The sequence below is a fragment of the Phyllostomus discolor genome, chromosome 6 (genome assembly GCF_004126475.2).
Source record: "Phyllostomus discolor isolate MPI-MPIP mPhyDis1 chromosome 6, mPhyDis1.pri.v3, whole genome shotgun sequence".
Taxonomy (NCBI): domain Eukaryota; kingdom Metazoa; phylum Chordata; class Mammalia; order Chiroptera; family Phyllostomidae; genus Phyllostomus; species Phyllostomus discolor.
The window spans coordinates 22,000,344-22,023,736 of NC_040908.2; the positions used below are offsets into that span (position 1 = coordinate 22,000,344).

The 23,393-nt window shown below is 47.9% G+C and overlaps 1 protein-coding gene across 1 annotated transcript; it reads right to left on the reverse strand.

The window, feature by feature from the left end:
- Positions 1-290: 290 nt before the first annotated feature.
- CDC42EP3 (CDC42 effector protein 3) lies at positions 291-23,059 on the reverse strand. The gene is made up of 2 exons (XM_036027872.1): positions 21,952-23,059; positions 291-2,341 (listed from the first exon to the last, which is right to left on the reverse strand). Exon 2 carries the CDS (start codon positions 2,098-2,100, stop codon positions 1,336-1,338), a length of 765 nt encoding a protein of 254 aa, XP_035883765.1. The 5' UTR covers positions 2,101-2,341; positions 21,952-23,059; the 3' UTR covers positions 291-1,335.
- Positions 23,060-23,393: the final 334 nt, after the last annotated feature.

A 23,393-nucleotide genomic window follows, 5' to 3' on the forward strand; every position in this document is an offset into this window, starting at 1 on the left:
ATCATGTCTACATAGCACCTGCCCCATGGAGGAAGCACCTGTCCTGCAGGGATGGGATTGGCTCTGCGAGAGTTTTCCATAGAGTGTGTTCAAGTAAGTGAGGAGAGTCACAGAAATGAGCTTTGAAACGTTGGTTGGCATCAGTGTTGACTTCAAAAAAAAATTCTAATCTCACATGTTTGTTTTTGAGAGTGGATGGAAATCACCTCTTACCTTATTTGAAAGACTCACGTACATGGTAGAGAAGCAATTTTTTTTCTAGCTCTGGACTATATAAAAGAAAATATTATTATTTGGTTTTTGTTTATTACTATAATCATGCAAGTTCGTTTTAACATTTACTCTTTATTGTGTTGTATGAAGTACCTATGAAATGCAAGTATGTACTGCACAAAAATACCCATATTTCCAAGGAACATTACGTGGTGTGGCCCACAGTCTCTGCAGAAGCGTCGTGAGTAACCTGCGCCTTTACACTTGATGATCCATTGGTGGCTGCTATGAAAAGTTTAACAGGTGAAGAGAAAAGAAAATAAAGCTAAAGTATGAATACACTTTTCCAAACATACACACGTGCAGCTTACAATGGAACCACAATGGAATCAAGTCAAATGACGACATGTGCTGTAGTATCTATAAAATGTAGACTCTGCAATAAAAAGCCAAAGGCACATAAAAATATATTTAACTTTAAAAATAACTTAGTTACAGTAACACTTTGCTTGTGTCTTACCAACATGTCGCCAACAGTCAAAAAATTCCACAAAGTCAACATATTATATAGAGATATATAAGAGCTACAAGAAAAATCCCCCAAGCCCGAAAAGTTGTTCAAGTGTGAAAGCAGAGAAAAGTTTTAACACTGAAGAATCTGCTATGGTGAGCCCAAACGACATAATATAGAAAAGAGTCTAGAAAAAAGGCATAGGTGTTAAATTAATTTTCACTTCCTGTTGCTCAGAAAATGCCAGGGTATTGTCAAGGTCCTCGCTGCAATTTGGCAGCCCCTTGTAGCCAGTGCCCATCCTGGCCGACCAGGTTCCTCAGTGTCTACAAACAAAAGACGTGAGCTGAGCATCAGCCAGGCCTGCTGAAAACGAGTTCTGACCGACTCACTTCCTCTTTTTTTTTTTTTTCTTTAACTGTTTTTGCAAATGGGGTACAGAAGGTAAAAAAATACTTTGTAGGAACATTACTTTAGAAAACCCATCACGTAACTGCAAATAGCCAGCGAAGCTCTTCTCTTCGACCGTGGTTCATTGTTGTTGAGTGTTTTATTCATTTGTTTGTTTGTTTGAGACCTTTCATTCCACAGAGATTGCTGGAGGTGTCCCGTTACTTATTTTTATCCATGACATTCAGCACCTCATCCAAGAATGAGGGCCCGAGATCCAGCTGCAGGGAGAGGAGGGAGCCCGTGAGATCAGAGAGGGACTCCTCCGATTTAGTCTTTTCCTTGACGAGCTCGCACGGGGTGGGGTGGTCGAACATGTCCTCAGCTGGCCAGTCGGGGTACTGTTCGGAGAGGCTGGACGAGTGGCTGTCCCTGCCCTGGCTGGACTGCGACGCGGACCCACTGGAGCCCCAGGAGACGTCTCCCCGGTGGACGGTCCCGTTCTCCAGCATTCTGCTTTTCTCAGGAGCCTTTTCCTCCATGACAGGCTCACAGCTAAGCCTGGGCAGCTTGGCCGGCCCGAAGGACTCCTGTTTGGAATTAAACGTCACGGGCGACAATAAGGGTAACATGAGCGCTTGGGACCCCCCGATGGTTGGGAGGGAGATGGCGTTTTTGAGCACCGGGGAGGGCGTTTCTGTGAACACAGAGTCGGAGGTGCTGTTGGCCCGGAAGAACTCGTTATGGCCCGGGAACTGGCCCAGGTGAGCTTTCTCCTGGTTTCCAGGTAAAAGCTCGTAGTTTCCTTGGAGAAAGGAAATATCTCCAAAGACATCGTGCTGGCCCTCTTTGCCGATGTGAATGGTGTGGCGAAAGTCTCCGAGGGGAGGGCTGATCATATCAGGAGACAGAATGTCCCTCAATTTAAATTTCTTTCCTTTCTTGTTATTGGCAGCTTTCAGGTAAATTGGGGTCTTGGCTGGCATTTTGGAATTTGAGAATGTCACTTCCACAAGAGGGAAACAGGGCCACTTCCTTCACGGAGGTTCTGCGTTCCCGATGCTCCTTTCCGAGAGGGACGGTCACATCATTTTCCTCAAGTAGCCTCAGAAGTGGCCGTGGAGGCAGGCGAAGGATGATGGGGAGAGCCCTCCTGAAGTTACCGCCAAGTGGGGCTTTCTGCGGAGCCGGTGACTACAGCCAGCCCCTGCCACGACCTGGAGAAACCTGGAAAAGGAACCAAGGCAGGTTAGAATCGCCTGACCCTTCAAGGCTGCCCGGGGTAGCGCTGGTTCCCACCTACAGCCAAGCTTGGTGGCGTCATTTCCCTCCATGAAGCAGGATAAAAACGTAAATCTTAACGAGAGCCTGCAATGCTTAGTCTTACTTCAGGGGAAAAAAAGGAAAAAGAAAAGGAGGAAGAGATTGAAGAGCACCAAACCTATGTCATCAGCGCTTTTTAAACATGGCCATGGGCAGAATTATCTAGGCATGTCTAAGATTTTAGTTCTTTCCCTTTATTATAAGAGCTCTGACAGCACAAGACCAGAGTGATCTCGGCTCCTTACACACAACTAAATTTGTCTTAAAATATATTTTCTCTTTTGTTTTGGCATTCCCACTAGCAAGACCAATATCATGTTGTTGAGTTTTGTAGATAAATAAAGTTAGTGCAATAAAATGACTAGTCCTATAAGGAAAGGGCCTAGAAATATTTACTAAGTGCCAGTGACTATGTTATATGCTAGTATCCAACACAATCTTAATGAAATGCAGTCTTACAGATGAGAAAATTCTAAGATTCAAAATCAAAAAGATAACAATTGAAAAAAAACATTCTTTCTCAGTAACCGTCAGCCGATAAAGGAAGGAGGAGCAGGAGCTGAGAACGCGCCGTGGCAGAAAGAACTGTGCGGTCCAGGGTGTCAGGGTTTGGAGACCTTCTGAGATGGAAGAAAAAGAACAATGTGCTTCTATCAAAGAAAACGGTGTGATCATACAGAACAGGCTGGGTCTTCACTTGGAAATCCTCTTGAAACATTGACTGATGAGTTTGTATCCTCCCCCAGTGGCAGGGAGAACTCCCGGGGAACCCGTGATCTGCCCCCGGGTGTTAAAGCCTTTGTGGGCGGAACCTGTGATTTGCTTCTAGCCAACAGCACGTGGCAAAGGGGATGGGACGCCACACCTCGACTCGGTTCCAAAATAAAAGATCCCATCTCAGCGAACTGGGGGGAGGTGGGACTCCCTTTATTGGTTTTGAACTGTGCTGAGAGATGGCCTGCGGGGATGAATTCTGCCAATCACCTAAGGGAACCTGGGGCTGGATCTTTCCCCAATAGTTCACATCCTGAGGAGACCAGCGAGCTAAGGTCCTGCTCACACTCCCGACCTGCAGAAACTGGGAGGCATTAAATGGGCAGTGTTGTAAGCCACAACACTGATGGCAGTCTGACAACTAACCCAGCCTCCCTGCCCAGATTAGAGGTGATGAGCTACAACAAGGTTTGAGGGCTCTCATTTTACAGATGAGAAATCTCCATCCTTGAAAAGAACTCTCCGACTCTCCGGACACATCAGCTGACAAGGAACAGCTACACTCTGTCCCGCTGCAGGAATTCCTGCAATGGCTCTGCCGTGACCCATCCCTGGCCGCAGAGCAAGCAAGTAAATAAAGAAATGCTCCTCAGGGTGGCTTAGGCAGTGGCCTGGAGAGCCACACTTGCTTTGTAGCAGCTGGAGGCTGGCTCATGTCAGCCCATCACTCTTTCCTTTCAGCATGAGTTTTAAATTCATTTCCCTGTAGCAGGTGGCGAGAACCGTGCCCCAGCACCCATGGGCAAGGTGACAAGTGGCTCAGCTGGGGAAGCCACTTACACCAGGCCTGAGAGAGCACAGACTGCTAAACTGGAGAGACATGTCCCCACAGGCTGCCGGCACAGGGAGGAGGCCACGGCAGCAGGAGAGGCTCTGCACCCACAGTGGGCCGACTCAAAGCTGCCCAAACAGAACCCTTCAGCCACCGTCTCTCCATTTCTCTCTACTCCCAACTAAGGCACTGGCTCGGCCTCCCTGAAGTGCTGTGCTATGGCCACATGGACAGGCCTGGGGGTCTACTTGCCCATTTCGGGTTAGAGATGCATGGAGACTGTTATTCAAAGAGACACTTGATACTGAGAGAGAAGACGGGGAGCTCAATCCTAGGAAGACACTCTCTCTCATAGTTGGAACTCTCATGTGGGTCTCCCAGCAATAAAAGCTTAAACACTGGGTCTTCCTGCTTCCACCTCAGAAGTTCCTTCCCCTGTAAGTGCACCACAGCCCAGGGTCCCTGCCACCTTGGGGAGGATGGCGTTGCCTTCTGCCAGCCAGGCCCGGCGCCACAGCTGCCTGTAGGAGCAGCTGGGGAGCCTCCTGTGGAAGTTGGGAGCAGCCCTGAGGGACAGCTGCCCACTGGAGTGTCCTCCCACATACAGCCGAGAGGCTAGCTCCCATGGAAAGATATAGTGTGTCCACCCCCACTCAAGGGCATGCAAGGGCTGGCTGCCTGTGGTCAGCTGGTGCTGGCCAGGGTTATGCAAGGCCAGAAACTGAGGCAGGCCCTGTCCCATTATGTAGACAAATGAAAGGCTGTAACATCGCAGCAGCCAGGGTGCAGTTCTCTGCCTCTCTGAGGATCACTCACATTCACCGGTTACTTGAATGGCAGAGGACTAGGGACACAGGGGAGGGAGGGAAGGAAGGAAGGGGGAGAGAAAATGCCCGCTGGAGTCAGAATGTTCCAGGAGGAACACCCAGTCCGCTGTCCCTGCCTGGCCACGGGCACTGGCTTGCTCAGCCTGGTAGAAGCTGGGATTTAGGTCAGTGGCATGAAACCAAAGGTGGCAAGGATGTGACAAAATATAAAGGAAAAAAGTAGGGAAAAGGTTAGTGAGCGTAGGCTCAATAAGCTGCGGGCAATGAGATTCTGGAGAGTGAGAGAGGAAAGAACAAATCTTAAAAAGCATTTTCTTTCCTTTCTACAAATATTTACATAGTGTTTACTGCATTAATAGGGACATAGGCTTCTAGATTTTAAAACAGTAATTTGTATTGAACCTTCTGCTCTGTGCCAGTGCTGAGTTCCCAAAACACATTGGAGCTTTTTAAAGAGGGAACCGGGGCAAAAATGTCAGCTTTACAAGTTTAGAAGAGTGGATGTTTTTGATGTGACACAAGGGAAATAGCTGAGACCTCCGACCCTAGCCCCTCGATCTTATCTGTTATCTTTCCCCTCCAGCTCAGGGCCAATCAGCCTTGATCCCGGGAGAGACAATCCAATGATATCTTACGCTGACTGCTTCCGCCCCTCCATCCTAAATACTCTGGGCTCCCTCACTTATCAGGCAGTGGACCTCCATGCCTGCTTCCTTCCAGGCTGACTGCTCTTTCAGTATCTTCCCTGCCAAGGGGCCATTTCTTCACCTGTAACAAAGTGGGAGGGCCTGGAGGGGGTATCTGTGTGTCCCCTGGGAATCACCGACACCGAGTACCACAGTAAATGTTTACGCAGTTAGTGGGCACTGCCCCAACCTTTGACATGTACTAACCACAAGAACTCACGAGGCTGCCACTGTTCACACCCCCAATTTACAGCTGATGCGCTGAGGTGCAGACATTGAGTCACTGTGCCAAGGCCATGTGGCAACCAGACGCTAAGCCAAATGGCCAGGCTCTAGAATTTGAAGTCTTGACACTTAATGAGCACACTCCCTGGGAATTCAGTCGGCTCACAAAGTATGAAGGGGATGCACTTCAAAGCTGTTTAAGACACAAGTATGTGGTAAGACACTGGGTGATGAGGGTGTGGAGCAGGCCTTGCACCCAGCGATGGCATACGCTCAAACAGGTCTAACCTCCGTGGAAGGCTGTTGAGCAATACCTACCAAAACTGCAAGGCTCATGCCTTGGGCCCTGGAATTCCACCTGTGGGCATTTATGGAGATTTATTCAACATACGTATTTGGGAAATCATATATGTACAAAGTTATCAGTCCAGCACAGTTTATAACAGCCCAGAGCTGGAAAGAACCTGTCTACCGATATATATATAAATCAAGGTGAATCCATACAAAAGAATATTACACGGGTCTAAAAACTGATGAAACAGATCCTTCTATGCTGACACAGAAAGACCTTCAAGGATGTGTATCTTAAAGGGAGAAGAGGTAGGTGCACAGGTGTGTTCACACATTTGTGAAGCCCCTCTGGGAGCACATGGGTAACGTGATGGCCCCCAGGGGCAGGAAGTGGACAGAGGGGGTGAGGGTGAGGGAGAAACTTGTCACTGTGTAGCCACTTATATTTTTGGATTTTCCAGTGAATTAGTTACTTTCCAGTGAATTACTTACTTAAAAAAATAAGATAAAGGAATGGGTTGCTTAGGGCTCAGATTGCACTTTCTTGCAGAGCCAATGTTATACACTGGCCCTGAAAAGCTTAGGGAACCCAGAAGTTACTAACGGAAGGACACTGGAGGAATGGCCACCACAGGGTGTCCACGTGGGGGAAAGCGCAGGCAGCCGGGGGCCCTGAGGCTTGGGCACACAGCTCTTTGTTTGGGAGGTGGCCAGTGACACAAATAGGCAACATTTTATGGTGGAATGGTCCTAAATACTGCAACACAAAATCCTGTCCCTCCTTGATATTTTTGGAAAAGGAGACTTGGGCTCCAGGTGGCTGGTGGGTGACCACTGTGGAAGTAGATGGCGTAAGGGATGAATCAGAGTGGGACAGCCTGAGCCGGGGGGACATTCCAAGTCTTTGCTCTTTGCCCCCAAGGAAGGACATTTTTGTCATGGTGGTGGAGGGAGAAAAGGGAGAGCTAAATTCAAAGGGGTTACAGGACAGAAGCGAATTGATAGAGCAAAAGCTCATGAGCAAGCCCTCGTGGGTATTTCATAGGCCAAATGGAGAATCTCTAGCCTTTGTGTTTCACTTGGACTTGACCCCATCAGTAGCCATCAGGTACTGAGCCATCCTAGGGTGCGGCCCGCCCACACTCTGGTCTCTCCTGTTCTCCAGCATTCTTTCGTTGCCATAATTCCTCTACTCCTACTACCTTCCTCAAATTGAAATTAAAAAAAAAAAAGGAAAGAAGGGGGGAGGGAGGGAGCAAGAAAGGGAAGGAGGGTGGGGAAAAGGAAAAGGCTGGGAAAGAGAGAAGAAATGGAAAGAATCTTCCATTGTGTAGCCTTTCCTCCAACAGCCCCCTCCTTGACCTTGAAATCTGAACTCTCCACAATCGTTAATCCCTTTCTCAGAGTTCTTGGTTAACTGTTTGTTCCTCTTTCTCCCCCTTCGATGACACTCAAGATAATATTCATCTGGGAAATTAGATGCCTCTGAAAACAAAGGTCCCAGTTCCTGGCACTGGAGAGAACAGACTCCCCAACAAAAGGGTTCGCTTCCCCAGTCAAAGGCTTGTTGCTTTCTTTCAGGGTCACAGATTGTCTGGCAGATGTGCAGGCATGGAAGTCCAGCTGCAAGTGCAGACTCCTGCTTACAGGAATTTGTGAGAAATCCAGGGTTTCCAAGACACAAAAGGACTGGAGAGGAAGTCAAAGCCAGTTTTGATAAGAAAGACACAGGGCCACGGTCATTCCTGCCCTGGGCTGGCCAATTCCAGTTTCTTACTGGTGACTGATTTAAGCCTTAGTTACAGCATTCGTTAGAGAAACCACCTCAGCAGTAATAATTCAATGAAGGAAAAAACAGAAGTGGCCCTTCGTTTCATTTCTTTGTCATATTTTTGGTAAACAGGGTGTTGCTGAAAAGATGAAAGCAGGGCAGTGGCCAGGAGGCGGGGAAAACAAGGGGGTATGACAAAGTGACACACCAGAGACATCAGTTCCTCAATTACTTAAGAGCTGACTGTATTGGCAAACCACGGGGATCTTAAAAAAAAAAACAGCAAAGAGATTGAGGTTTTCTTAAATATTCCATTTATTTTAAGAAAGGAATGTTTGGTTTGTCTACTATTTGTTTTTAGATCATTCTTAGTGGGGCGAGAGGGTGAAAAATGTTTTGCATCCTGCAAAATAGGTTGCAATGTTAATTTAAAACACACGAGTTAAAAACAGGGGCAGGTGGAGGGAGGGGGTATAATCATCCTGAGGGACCTACAGGCCTTTGCCTTTCTTCTGCTTACGGGAAGTGAGCCTGCACCGGACTTCCCCTCTCTTGTTTAGTGGTCACATCCTTCAAGGACATCCTAGCTTCTGATCCCTCTTCACGGTGTCGGCGTTGTGCAGTGTGCCCTCCTTCCTAGCACCAGGACACAGCATCACTGCACCATCTGGGCCTCAAGCAAAAATTCGAAGTTATTCCCCCAACAGTCCCTGGGAAGGATGACAAGGTGGCCAAGAACCTTCCACCACCTACCCACCCCCAAGCATCTTTGGAGTATTTCTCTCTGCGGCCAACGAGAAGATAACTCCACTGTGATAAGCCCCGGAAAACTGCATGTGACCCCAGGCACCTCGCTTTGGAAGGAACAAAGACTACCTGCACGATGTGTTCTGAGGGGTCTCAGCAGAAGCAAAAGAACTTGGTTGTGACACATGAGAAACAGCTGAAGGAATATAGCAGCTTCAAGAAAACCCAGATATGGAGGGGACAGAAAGCTTCTGGGATCTGAAAGATTCACTTCACTATAATGGAAAAGGCCTTAGCATTATAGAGCAGAAGCCACAGGGAAGCAGACTTTGGCTTCTCCAAAAGAAAGCCTAGGTTTCCGGAACAATGGGATGGTTTGCCATGGGGAGGGGACATGAATGGGGACAAGGGTCTCACAGGAGGCAGCAGCCCTGACTCTCTGAGTCCACCCGATGGTTGACCATGGGTGATACTTGCATACCTGTTCATTCTGCTATGTAAGTACCAGATAAAGGAACACTATCACTGCTTATTTCCTTGTGGCACATTCACCTATAAACAGGCTCAGACTTTCCCTAGAAGAGTTGACATTTGGAGACAGAGCTGGTTTTCCCTAATACAAAGATAACCAGCTAACCTTCAGTATCAGAAACAGTAAAATATCACTACAATAAGGGCCCTCACGTCAACCCTTGGCAAATCTCTGTGGGAGGGCTTCTCCGAGTCATCCAAAGAACTTCAAAATTCAAGAAACAAAAATCATAATAGCATTAGAAACTCAACATTGAACTTCCATGAAAATCTAAGACAGAAATAAATGTAACTAGAGAACATCCACCCAGTGAACAGCATCCTGAAGATGCTTTCCATATTTTCAGTCTGTTTTACTCCACCCATGAGAAGATAAGAAGATGCCTTTTCTAATTTTAGATTCTCCTCCTGTCATCTCAACTGAAGACAGAACTATATGCCCTAAGACTGCACAACTCCCTTCGCTCAGGTCCCAGCTGCCTAACTGCCATGCAAATGAACTTGCAGCCTGACCAGGCAGACTGTATTTTATAGACCCATCCCGAAAGTCTATGATATATCTCACCTCCAATTATTTATACATAGGCTTCTCATGTATGATTCAGCTACAGCTTGCATTTGTTTTTATTTCACAGCCCTGACTATATAGAAACCCACAAATACCATATGGGAGACTCGCTGCTAATCTGTAAACATTCTTTGCATTTACAGGATCTGACTGTACTATTTGAAAGACTTTTTAGAAGCAAAATGGGAAGACAGAACGTCCACCTCACAAAACACCAAGTCTGGACTTTCACAGGGAGGCCCGTACGTCCTTCCTCCCCACTGAAGTGAGTTATTGGGGGAGGACTCAGAGTGGACGCTGATCCCTGGCAGGGGGACAGGTTCTCTCAGAAGGCCTGGCTCATTCATCAGGACGAGCTTGGCGTGGACTCCGTCAGAAGGAGCGAGGCAGGCACTCTAGTTGGGCGGCTATGAATCAAATAAGGCCAGGACTGTGAACTGCCCCCACGCTTCCATAACCAATAGACCTCACTTTCTTTGTGAAGCTCCAAGGACCGTATCAACCGAGGAAGGGAATCTGAAGTTTTCAGCAATTTTCAGCCAGGATATTCCTTCTAAACTCTGCTCAAAAGACAGTAACTCATAAAGTTGCTCGTTGCTCACACACACAAAAAAACAACAATACAATAAAATAAAATCTAAGTCAGCAATTATTCCCTGGAAACTCCAGCTCCAGCAACAGTAACATGGAATGATCTGAAATAACAGGTTTGACAGGTGTCCAGAAACTCAGGCTATGGTCACGTGGCCCAGGCCACCACAGAACGTGAAGTTCCTCATCCTTTGCCTTTATAGCATATTCTCAAAGCTAGGCTTCTCTAGTGGGGAGAAGAGACAGATTTCCACGCTATGCTCCCATCTTGCCAGGATCACCCACGTTTGTTCGACGGGTGGAAACCTGGCTCCTCCACCTCACACCAGCCACAGGGTATGCTTGGAAACTGGTGGTGGCCATTCCACTCGCAATCCACCTCCAAGGCAGGCTCCCCCCTGGGCCATCTGTACATAAATATTTCTCCACCGAATGAGTGAATGTTCCCTCAGATCAGGCTGAGAGCTCTTCTGTGAACATGAACGGGGTCTTATCCATCTTTTTGCCTCATACAACTCGTGGCGCACGGTGAACATAAGATGTGTTTGAATCCCTAACCCCTGCTCGACCTTCCACCATCACAGATGAGCTGGTTTGCCCCCAGCTACCAACTCCAAGTCCGAGTCCACTGGGCCTCCTCTAGAAAGCGGCAAGTTTGAAATGCCTGATTCTCTAAGGAATTTACAGTTGTGCATAGTAACGGCTAACACCTCACTGCTTGCTGTGGGACAGGCAGTGAGTATCAGAACACACCTCTGAGGGAGCAGTCTTAGATTACCGTATTTTGCAGACTCTAAGACGTGTGTTTTCTCCCCCAAATTTGGGAGGAATAATGGTTGTTGATGCTGCTGTTGAGTTCTGTTTGCATTTACATTGGTGAAATGTTATGTTATTTATGTTATTAAATATTTTACCACATTTTTTTTGCTTCAAACAATTTCTTCCTATTTTCCTCTAAAGCCTAGGTGCGTCTTATGGTCTGAAAACATGGTAAGTCTTAGGTCGGTCAGCCCAAAGGTGGCGAAGCTGGGATTTCAGCCACGGCTGGACTCCGGTCTGTGCTCGCAACTGCTGCTGACTGGGTGACGTGAGGGCTGCCATGGAAGTTGGCTGAGGATGGAATGGCCATTCCAGACCACCTGGCTAGAAGGCCGACAGCACCACGAGGAACTAATACGCCACGGTCTCAACATTAAGGAGAGGCCGAGGTGATACAATGACCTTGACAGGAACCAAGAAATGAGGAAAATGGTCCCAGACACCAGCTCCTCCAACTCTAACTCAGAAAATCTCTTCAATATTTCTGCTCTTGTCAAAAAGAATCTCAAAAGGAATTTCACTCTATGGAAAAGAAAAGCCAAGAGATTAAAATTTTGAAGTAATGAAAGCCCCCTGAGTCTGAAAGAGAAAAACAAACATCCTGTTCTTAGAAAAGGACCTCAGTGCCATTCATCCTTTCCCCAGAGGAAGCACGTGCGCGGGGCTGCGTGAAACCACAGGCCTTTCCCGGGGACAATGGCTCTCTTTCCTCCCTGTGGACCCTTCCCTTCCCTCCCGCCTTTCTAAAGCTCAGAACCCTGTGTTCCTTACATGGCCTTTCCTCCTGCCTTCTTACCCTTGACCCCTAATCAAAACATCCGCCAAGACGGCTCCAGTCACGTCCTTCCCGAAGGACTCTCTGACTCACCTTGTGAAACGCAGGCCCTGTGCTGCCTGGCTTGCAGGTTTTCCGAGGGCTCCTGCAGAGCTGGTATTTTTCTGTTACTCCCCTGTCCTCTGTTTTTGTCATAGTATGTCTGGTTTCTCCAGGTATGTGGTGAGCTCAGTAAGACTAAGTAGGCAAAGGTGCCATACATGAGACCCGTTGATAAAAATCACCCACAGAGCCTCTGTCTGCTTGGGCTGTGAACACAAGAGCCCCCCAAAGGTTATTGATTAGGCCCTTTTGTTTGCCCATCCCTTAGAACAAGGGTCTGCGCATTACTGTAGGTGAGCCCTATCACATGCCTCCTGTCCTGCCCTCCTCTTGGTACATGGCAGAGGCTACCCAAAGCCACATGCAGTTGTCATCACCAATTCCTGGTTCTGCCTTGTTTTCTAGGCCAAGCCCCGTCGTGGTGTCTCCTCCATCCCACTGCCTCAGTCTCACTGTGTCGCTCTCCAGCACAAAGGCATTTGACTCTCCACCAGTCTCCCAGCCTCCCACTTCATCTCCTTCCCACTTCATCTTCCACTCGGTATCAGAACAGGCCATCTAGCACTTTCCCCACCTTACAGCCAGGACAGAAGACAGCTGGTGAGCTTCACTGTAGCCATTTGGACCCGTCTATCTCCGGCCAGTTTCTCCAAGGTGTCTTAAACTTGTTTACAACTCAAACCTCCCAACTCTCACACCACACTGCAATCACTACTTGTCTGCCCCACTGTACTGCCTCCCTCAGAGGACATTTAATTCACAGTTGGCACTGAATAAATGTTTGTTGAATGAATGAACAAGCAAGCAAGTTTGAACGAGATTGCCTTGAATTTCTTCCTCTTCAGCCATACCCTGCCCTCCTGGAAATGCCAGGTGGAGTCCTTCTATGACTCCTACATGAAACAACTAACTAAATGGAGTCATTTAACAAGGTGTTGAAGCCTCTTCTCTTGTGGCAAAGGCTTTCTCTAATTTTTCCATCTGTAAGACACTTTAATCTTTCTCTATCCATGTGAGGGTAAGATTTTAACAGCCTATCAATGCAAACCACAGTAATCCCACAGGCTCTTACAGATCTTTGTATTAAGGCAAAGAATATTTGTTGATTTGAAATAAAAATTACCTCCACCCATGACTGCAATGTGTGAATATAGTCTTCGAAAGACAGGCAAGAAAAATGTCACAATACATTCCCCTGAATGCAGATTCACTAGTCATATATAAGTCACTCTTCGGGAATGAGGTCCTGGAGAAACAACAGGCTTGCTCTCTTGACCTCTCCTTTCAAAAGGAAGTGAGTTAAGAGGGAACTTGGATTACTTGGCACAAGATGTACAAGGGAAACTCAAGAAACTCTAGTGAACATTCTATGGAAAGGGTTGTTTTCAACATCAGTGTCTGACTAGCACAAGTTAGGTTCTTGAAGAAAACCACCTATCCCGTGAATGACTGACTGCCTGGCAAACAACACTGGCTGGGCCTCAGGAAGGCAAGGATGGGGCCAGAACTTAGGCCAGCCCTGTAGGATCCTTGTAGAACTCCAGACACATAGGGGTGTCCGTTATCTCCCGTGTAAATGGAGGTAATTATTACCACAAGCCTGCCTATCTCACAGGTCGTTGTAAGAGCTGAGAGTGAAAATCTTCATACCACTCAAGTGCTATGCAAACACAAAGCATTATCTTTATCCCAAACAAAGAACCAGAACATCTACTGAAATACTATACTTACATACACACACTATATTGAAATACTGTATTTCAGTAGATGTTCTGAAGAAGGGGAACCATTCTAATTGACAAAATAGCCACTTCCATTTTTTCCTTAAGTGTTGTCAATCAATAAAATGCTTGTAGATGGGGCTAAAATGGTTTTGTGTCTGCCCTGTGAACAATCTCCACAATTGGAAGGGATTCCTACCCTCCAGCTTGATCAGAGGGAAATTCCTTCTGTCGACAAAACTCAAGGCTGACTTCTATACTGTACACGCTTCCTTTATCTCCGGGTGCAATTCTTCCAGCCTTGAGAACAAATGGGACTTCTCTGAGTTAGGAAAATTACAACTAACCATTATTGGTCAGATAAAGAAAAGTTTATGGGCATATGGTTGAAGTTCATGGGGGAGGGAAGATACGAGTTCAGAGTTAATCAGGTTGAAGGAAGGGAGGCCCATTACAGGAAGCTTTCCCACTGAGTCTGAGATCGGTGTAGAAATTCCTTAGGGAAGGGAAGGAGGGAAAGAAAGCCAGCATCCGGCACTACGAGAGGAGTTAGGGGGATAAATGTCCTCTATTTCATGTCCCTAATTTAAGGTAGGATCGCCTGGTATGTGCATGTAATCTACATGTACACACGGATTAGACACTGTTATAGACTTGTGCTTCAGATTTATTTTAACTTAATATTACAAAGTATTTTAGGACAGTGGTTATTCACACTGTGTTCCCTGGGACCTTAAGGGGCCAAGGGAGGCACCTCTGGGACACCGGTGAAGGGCAAGAAGACTTAGAGAAGTAATGCCAACCTCCCTACCCATTCCCTCCCTTCTGTTTAACCTAAGAATTTCTGCTAGTACCTGTTAATATATGGGGATTAAAATTTTCTTTGTTTTCCTTGGCATAAATAAATAAATAAATAAATAAGAACTAGACCAAGAAGGAAAAACCATTCATTCATTCTCATTCCCTCTCTCAGACTCTTAGGGTCTCAGTTTTGTCATGTTTGCCTGACAGAGGGGCTGAAATAAGGACCTGTCTGTCCATCACGAAATGTCAGGGTTCTATATTTGCAGAGGCATCAGCTTCCGGGGAATTTTAAGAAAAAACTATGATACTTTTTAATAAAGGTAAGACTACTCTTAGGATCAAAATACCTTTTTGCCAGCCTTTTTCGTCTCTGAGGACCCTTCCTGGTACTAAAGTAAGGGCCAAGGGCACTGCCAGGGACTCTCGGGGAGCCCGTGTCCTCATCCGTAGTGACTGTAATGGTGAGTGTCTTCCTCGGGGGAGACAGCGCACATAAAGTCCTATTGGGCGCTGAGCTTACCATCCAGAGAAAGGTCAATTATCAGCAATTCCTCTAAGAAACTAGAGCTGCATAAGGAACGAGACAGGCTTTGAAAGCTCACAGCGGGCACTACTTCTAACTTTGTTTCTTTTAGACATTGGGATCTGAACACCTAAACTGATTATTTTAAATATAGTGTGAAAATCCCCCAACTGTTCTGGTTCCAAGTATTGGAAGGAAGCCACCGCCACCCCTGAGATATTTGGCTGTGGAACTCCTCCACCCGGGTGGCAGGCGAGGCAATGCCTGGCCCCTCAGGTGAGCGCACAGCTCCAGGGCTTCTTCATGCGGAAGGTGGACAAAATCCAACCATGAGCATGAACTTTCACTCAGTGAGAGGCAGGCTTTGGAGGCAGCCTTCCCTGTGCCTTCATCCGGCCCCTAGCCAGTCACTCATATTCCATATATCTACTGAGGGCCTACTGAGCGCTAGGTACTATTCTAGGAATTGAGGCTACACCTGTGATGCACTTACAGAGCTTATATCCAGTAAAGAAAAATTAGTGGCTCCTACAGGCATGGCTGGGGGTTCCAGGCAAGCATGAGGAAGCACTAGGCCCTTATTCTCTTCAGCACCTGGGCCGCCCAGTCTGTGCTCTAAGTGAACACGTGGCACCATGCCGCCACAGTCACAACTGGGTACAAGAAAGCTGCTGTGGAGGTTGCAACTGCCCGGCAAACACTTCAAGGAAGTTCCGGTGGTGGTTTGATTTTCAGAGAACCTGGCATGATCATTATCAGGAGTGTCAAACCACTGGAGGTGCCTCCCCTTGAATAGGAATGTTTTGTGTCTGGCAAGGAAGAGCTTTACTACGATAGGACTAAAAAAGCTGGGTAAGTGATAACAATTTCTGGCCTGACAACGTTAAGAGAAGCCATTGCCATAGGCAGAATCAAGTAATACGGCTAGGACTCAATCGTACACTTTTTCATGAAATCCTACTGTAAAAAAGATGAATGCCAAGATTACCTAGGTTTAGTCCCTACTCTCAGGGAGCCAGTGTTCTAAGTAGGCAGCCACAGCATCAATAAACAATAATTTAAATGCAGTAAGTGTTACAGGAGAAGGTACAAGACACTATAGACATGCCTTTGGTACAAGGGAACAGTAATGGGATTAAAGCCATATAGAGCCAGGAGAAACTCCATCACTTTTCTCTGCATCCCTAACCCTCCTCCCCAGACTTCTGCACCAAGGAGGGGCCAGAGCCAGCCCAGAGAAGGGCAGGGATTTGCCTGGTGACCTAGCTGGCAGGGTAAGCGTTTAGAGCCTCATCTCCAGCTGTGTTAAAAATCACTGTTATATGTCTGAACTGACCCCTGGCAGAAGAAGTTTTTTTAAAATAAATAAATAAAAAGGAAACGAAAGCAAATATATTCCAAAATGGCAGAGCCACATTTCACCAAAAATGCCTTTGCTTGTTTGAAAATGTGTGTAGCCTAAGTGATTATAATGGATTTGAACAGGTCTTTTTCAACTAAACACACAGTGATCTATCTTGGGCATGATGTGTCTACAAATAGGACCTTCAAGTTGTCACCAGAACATGATGGATTCCCAACTGTGTAAGCTGTCTAAACAGAGGCCTGACTTTGAAGTTCCCTGCCTTCCATGCGGGCGCAGGCTGCTCTGCCAGAGATCTGTGCTGGTCTGTTTTTTCAACCCTGGGTTTTACATTATTAGTAGTAAGGCTGCTGGGCGAAGAGGTGCCACTGAACCCGACTCCCCGGATTCTAGAGCCAACGATTATCTGAAATCACCTAGGGCCAAATACCTCGTCCTGGAGATTCGACAGCAGCCCTGAGAGGTCAGTTGCAACTTGGGTCAGAGCTACGGCCAGTCCCTCTGTGACTGTCCCTATTTAGCTCTGCATTAATTTTATGGAATAGCAAGACGATGGGGTATTTGCTGGCATCTTCTAGCGTGTCCTTATGGCTCTGTTCCTGCACACCTGGCGGTTCTCTAAAATGTCCTTGGGAGGCTCCTGCTCTGTGGGGCAGACTGCAGTGTGTGGCTTCTGCCTGTGGCCCAGGGTTCCCGGGCTGTGTCCTGTCAGACCAGTCCTGCCAGGGGCTCCGTGGGGAAAAGGACCTGAGAGAGGCTGGACACTATCTCCCTATGAAGATTCACTGCACACAGTGACATGCTAAATGCTCTGAAAAGTCCTGCCAATAGCGACCTTAATCAAACTGGTTTCCCAAAGAATCCTTTTCTGATGTTTCCAGGCACACACACGATAGGCGGTGCTGTATTAGCCAATGGCAGGTGTGTTATCTGACAAAGAACCTGGGGCTAGAAGGCTAGTGATCACTTTCTCAAACACGCAAGGAAAACCCAAGTCACTGAAAATCTGGGTGTTTTTCAGTTTGCAATTTCATGATTCTGCTATTAATTCAAGACTTGGGCAAGCATGAAGGATCAAGCAAACATTAGCTTGGAACTTATCAGCATTCAAATTCTTCAGTTGGCCGGGCTGCTCAGAAATAGTGAACTTCTAGTAATACCAACATTATGCTTCATATTATAAAATTGTATGGTTTCATTTTAAAAACTGCTTTTCCACCAGAGGTACTGTCCATCATCAAGAGACGGGTACAGCTTGGCAGTGAAGAAGCATATTGAGGCCAAGGAGGGTTTTTTCTCTTTTTAAAGAAAAGAAACATATGTGATTACTGCGACAGAACTATTTGGCTACTTACTTATTCTCATTTGTGGAATGCCATTTCATTTTGTAGCCTTTAAAGGGTGAAGGCAGAGGAAGGGAGGTGTCTGAATGGAGGGTAGACTGTTCTAAGGCTATTGCCCTTGGCTTTGAGGCACCAGGTTACTTCGAGCCACCCTTCCGAGAACCCCAGCTTTAGTCTGAACACAGTCACCTGAGCAGCCTCCCACAGCTAATCACAAACCCACAATATCAAAGGCAGGGGAGGCCAGGCAGGTCCCCCACCAGTTGCCCAGAGTATCCCTCTAGGTTTCAAAGGCCTCCTCACCCTATCTCTCACGCCAGAAGCTTATCTGGCGGGACCTGGGGTATGAGCAGGACGGCGATGAGGCCTGACTCCTGCCAAGGGCAGATCTTCCTGCCCAGTTTCAGCAGGTCTCCTGCCTCTTGCTTTCATTCTCTTGCTTTAGCTCATTTTGAAGCAACATCATTATGACATATACATAAAATGCCACCTGAGAGTCAGGGACTGAAGAGCCATGCACTGTGGATGTGGTCACTAGGCTCAAGGAGGTAGCCATCCAAACTGCTCACTGCACCCTGCCACCCCTGACTTTCTAGAACTCTGAAGCAAGGACACAGTCTGTACTAAGCCCCACCTCATCCTTGGCCCCTGAAATGCCCTGTTCTTGGCTGGGGCAGCACTTTCTTGTGTGTTCCAGAGTCCTACATTTTCACCTAGAGAAACACCTTGGTACAAATTTAACTGCTCGTGTTAATTCCAGCAGTTTGATGCTGGACCCTGTGCAGGAGACTGCTGCCACACCGCCCGATGGCACTGAACTACCTTCAACAGCAAAACCATTCTAAGGGCATTCCCCAATGCTGGAAATTACTGTCATCTTCCTTTGGGCCTGGTATTGTGAGATACAGAGTACTAAGAAATGAGTTCTTTGCCAGAGGCCAAAACCTCCAGCAAGAGTCAGATGTCATAAGCTTCCCCGTCCTTCCTGTGGGGTGTGGTATTTTGCACAAGCTCAAAGAAACCTGATTCTGCTACTTACTTAGCTGTGTGACCTTGGCCAAGTTACTCAGCCTTCCTGAGCTTGTGTTGTTGGCTGGAAAATAAGAACAATACTATCTATCTCAAAGAGTACATATGAATATTGATAATGAGCCAGTATTAAGCACCTAGGAACACAAGAAAAGCATTGACATTTTATTGTGCCTGCTCTGGACCAGGTACTGTTCTGAGTGCCTTGTATTTTTAACTCATTCCGTCCTCAGAGTAATATTAGTGTCCCCATTTTATAACTGCTAAACTGAGTTACACAGGTTAAGTAACTTGCCCCAAGTCACACATGCATGAAGGGTCAGTGCTAGGATGGGAGCCCAGGCAGCCTGTCTTAGAGACACTTCTTAACCTTGGGATGTTTTCCCATCTCCTTACCCCAAAGGGGTGCTGACTTTCATGCAGGACTAGCCACTCATATTTGTACCTATTGGGTTGCTAAACTGCACACGGGGTGGGACAAAAGCAGGTTTACAGTTTGAGTATGTGGAACAGTTTATTCTTGTGTTATTATTGATTAATTATTGTGCTTTTTTCCATTTGAACAACTGTAAACCTACCTTTGCCCCCATCCTACATATGTGTTTAGGTATGTTCCTTACTGTGTACTTGGGGGGCAAGTTACATGACAGGTTCTGTCCTCAGTTTCCACACCTGTAAAAGGCAAATATTAACAGTTCTTCCCACACAGGATTGTTAGAAATAAATGAGTCAGTTGAGATAAAAGGATAAGAAGAGTGCTTGGTGCTTAGGACAGGGTCCACATGGGAAGGACCAGTAGTGTCCGCAGTCATGAACAGCATGATGTATTAGAAATCTTGGGTGTCAGAGGTCAGTAAAGGAGATTTTGTGGCTGGCCAAACCCCCTAGTTTCAAATGATGCTACTTGTTCTCTGGCAAACATACGGCATTTAAAAATAGATTTAAGTTCTGATTCAACCAATGAATAAACAGGTCTACAGGTATCTGGTTAGAAAGAAATTAGGCGAGGCCTAAATGAAATCAGACTCAAAGCAAGAATTTGAATCATTAAAATAATCAAAACAGTCCGGACATCTGCAGGAGGTTTTCTGGGTTATGAGAAGTAGTCCACCTACTGGACAAATGTTACCACTACTGGCCAAGGAGCTTTAAAAACTGTCCTGCTAAAAATCTTTGGGCAACGTGGATCAAAACCACGTTATTCCCGATGCTGCTGAATACCACGGATTTTAGAAGCGAAACAGGGAAGCTTCTGTGAACATGCGGGACGTAAAACCACATTAAAGGGAGCGCTGTCTCACAGAGAGCACATGTCTCACAGAGAGCACACGTGAGCTCATGTGAGCACTCTGCAGTAAATGTTATGGCTTTGTACAAACTTGACGTGCATGGCATTTACATTTACAATAAAAGGCAACAACATAAATGTGCAGTGCTCATTATTCTAGCTGTCTTCACAAAACAGAATTTCACTGCTTGGGTTTTGAGAGAAGGGGGCGTTCATCTCATGGCACGTCCATAGCTGCTCCCACAGCCGCGGCACCAGGTTCTAATCACGGAATTTGTAATCTAAACCTCTTGCCGATGATACTACTGGAAAGCGGAAACTGCTATGGACCCAGAACTTCTCCCAGAGTTCCCATTGGTGGGCCCAGAGGCTGGTACTGAGTGCTTCATTCAATGAGTGAGGCCTATGGGGAAACCTACATTCTTTGGGAGGCTTAATGAAGAACTTTTAACCCCTCCTTGCCTACATAGTCTTTACAATGACTTCACGCGTGACAGTGCCAAACATTTCACAATTGCCAACTTACATCTGAGTGTTTAAATCCACTCTGGAAAGAATCTGTCACACACACACACCTGTGTAGCTTACTGTTAATGCCAATAAGAGCTGATACAAACTACAGGTGGTATCAAAGAACTGTCCAGAAAAGAAAATGTGCTTTCTAGTAGCTAGATGAAAGATCTTTTCCAAATTAGAACATTACAAGAGTCTTTTAAATTGGTGCCTAGGGGCATCCTCAGGAAGGTAAGTCTACAAAACTGGTTTTGCCATTCAAATGACATCTGCTGCTCACCTAATTTTTGTTTTTAAAGTCAGTAAACTAGGGGCTGAGAGGGGGAGAAATCTTTGTCTACTAAACACATTCATCAGTTCCCTCCCCCTACCCAGCACCGCCCTCCCCAGAACCCTCTACACCCTCAGCAGACACCAGCAGCGACTCCCCAAACACACCAGGGCTGAACGATTCCGATTGCCATATCCTCCTGACATTCCTATTCCCGCCCTCATTTTAATTCACTCACTTTTTTTTTTTAAACAAAATGTAATTACTTGACTGTCAGCCTGGGCTGCACTCTGGGGCTTTTACTCCTTTCAACACAGCTGCGCTCCCGGCTTTGATGCTGCTGTCCACGCAGCTTGTCCCAGCCATAGCCTGGCTCTCGGTAATGTAACATTCAAGTGCATATTTATTTTTAAACTGACCTCTCCTAGACTGTACAGTATAAAGGAGGTCCTGCCAAAAAATATGCTACTTTCTATTTATAAGATGAAACACATGCCTCCCCAAAGTCGAGAGGGGGATGGAGTATAATAATTCAAAACGAAGAACTGAGTGGCCAGATCCATTCTTCCTTACATGTCTGATACTTGTCTGTGTCAAGGCACTTAGTTTCAAGAAGAAAGAAATCTTGAAAACGCTTCAGCTGTTCGGAAACCACCGACAAAAAGATAAAAAATTAACCAACTGCCAGATCTGTAGGCTGGAGCTCCGGCCACAAAGTCTTCCTCCCCTAACCGTAAAAGTGAGGAAAGAGCACTCGGCGGGTAATGCCACCGCAGATCTGCACGGCTTACCCGTGTGCGGCCCTGGTGCGAGTCCACGATGGGAGGGGAGCGGCAGCCAGCCATGTGCGGCTTGTTCTCAGATGGAAAAACGCAATATGCTCCCCGAATGGCTGTCAATAGCTCGAAGGATGCAGTAAACGTGCAGCCCCACCCTGAAAAGTGGTAGGTTCCAATAGTGGATGTCTGCACCCTGGTCGTGGCGCCCCGAACCCTCTCGGAGTACTTTATGTCCCCTTTTGTCCTTTGGACACCAGCTGGAAGGTGATGCCCTAGTATCCTCACTCCCAGCGCGTTTCCAAGCCCAGCACCCCGCGCACGCCGGAAGCGGCCAGGGCAGCCGATCCGACGGTCTCACAGACAAACAATGAGGAAAGATCCGTGGGCAAGTAGCAACTCACCAGCAGCCCCCAAGGATCTCAGCCGCTGCCCTGGGACCCGGCGCCAGGCAGCAACGCCTACAAGGGCGCACGCAGTCCTAGTCTGTTACCCGCTGCTGGGCTGGCGCGGTGTCTCCTCACAGCATTATCTGCTCCCACACAGCGTGAAGGCGCCCGAAGTCGCTGGTTTCCAGGATCGCCCGCCTGTCGGACCCGGCCACGGCACTGCCCGCTGCAGATGCCGCCCGGAGTGAAGGTGCGAGCAGGACTGTGTGCGCGTCGGCCGGACTCCCGGACTGAACCTGCGAAGGGCGGGGCGGGGCGGGGCTGCTGCTCCAGGGGCGGACCGGGGCGGGGCGGGGCGGAGGGAGCGGGAGGCCGAGCGAACCCACCCGAAATCAGTACCTGCGCCGCGCCTCTGGGCGGGCGGACTGGCGAGGATCCCCGGCGTCTGGGTCTCCGGGCTCACGGAGGACAATGAGCTCCCATTGTTACCTCCCCAGCGCCACCTCTAGGGAATGTGGCTTCCCTCGGAGAAGCTGCGTTCAGCTCCCTCCTCACAAAGAGAGGTCTCCGAATGCTCAGTTCCAGAAGGGACCCCGGGGAGCGGTAACCAAGGACAAAGGGACTCCACTGGCAACCCAGACACCTGCACTAATCGTGCGCCCACCTCTCCTTGTCCCAACAAGCCGACCTAGCCCACAGAGGTTCCGGCGTGGCGGGCGGGCAGACGGAGAAATAGCGCCACCTGACCGTGCTGCCCTTGCTTGGCTGCGGGTCCCCGGACCTCTGGGATGCCGGGCTAGGGGAGGAGGGTCCTGTTCGGTCAGTTTCCACCTCGCTCCCCTTTGGAGCTGTCGCCAAAACCCGGAGAGTGGATTTGGCAGACTGGAGACATCCAAGCTACAGGCTGAGCCAGTGGGCACGCGAACAGCCGACGCAGCAGGTTTTCCCAGTCCACGAGGAGGTGTTTTTTCTCCCGCGGGTCCCTAAAAGAGACTTGCCTAAAGCTGGGCCAAGCGGGTAGCGGCTTCACCGACGCGCGACAAGGCGCAAGTGGCACAGCTGCTGGCCGGGAGCGTGAAATTTCTCCCTTCGGGACACCTGTGCCTGCCGGTCATTCCGGCGACCGCCGCTGCACGCCCTGCCCCTCCTCCCGGAGGCCGACCGAGCACCCGGTTAATTAATTTTCTTAATCCGTCTCCGTCTCTTCCTCCTCGAGTCCTCGCCCTGGGGAATGAATGAGTAGGCGACAGGAAAGGGCGGTGTTTTCCGGCTGTGAGGTTCCAGCTCTCACCGTAGGCCTAGGGAGGCGACTGGAACCCGGGAGAGTCCGCCGCTGCGGGCCTGGCCCCAGGCCAGCGACTTTCAGGTTGGATGGAAATCCCGGCACAAAGCAGAGACCCTCGGGGAGACGTTGACTTTCCAGTGCGTTATCAGCTTCGGGTCAGCACCGCAACGCC

Bases quoted from the DNA above. Each gene is read 5' to 3' on its own strand.
- CDC42EP3 (XM_036027872.1), bottom strand. From the start codon at position 2,100: ATGCCAGCCAAGACCCCAATTTACCTGAAAGCTGCCAATAACAAGAAA.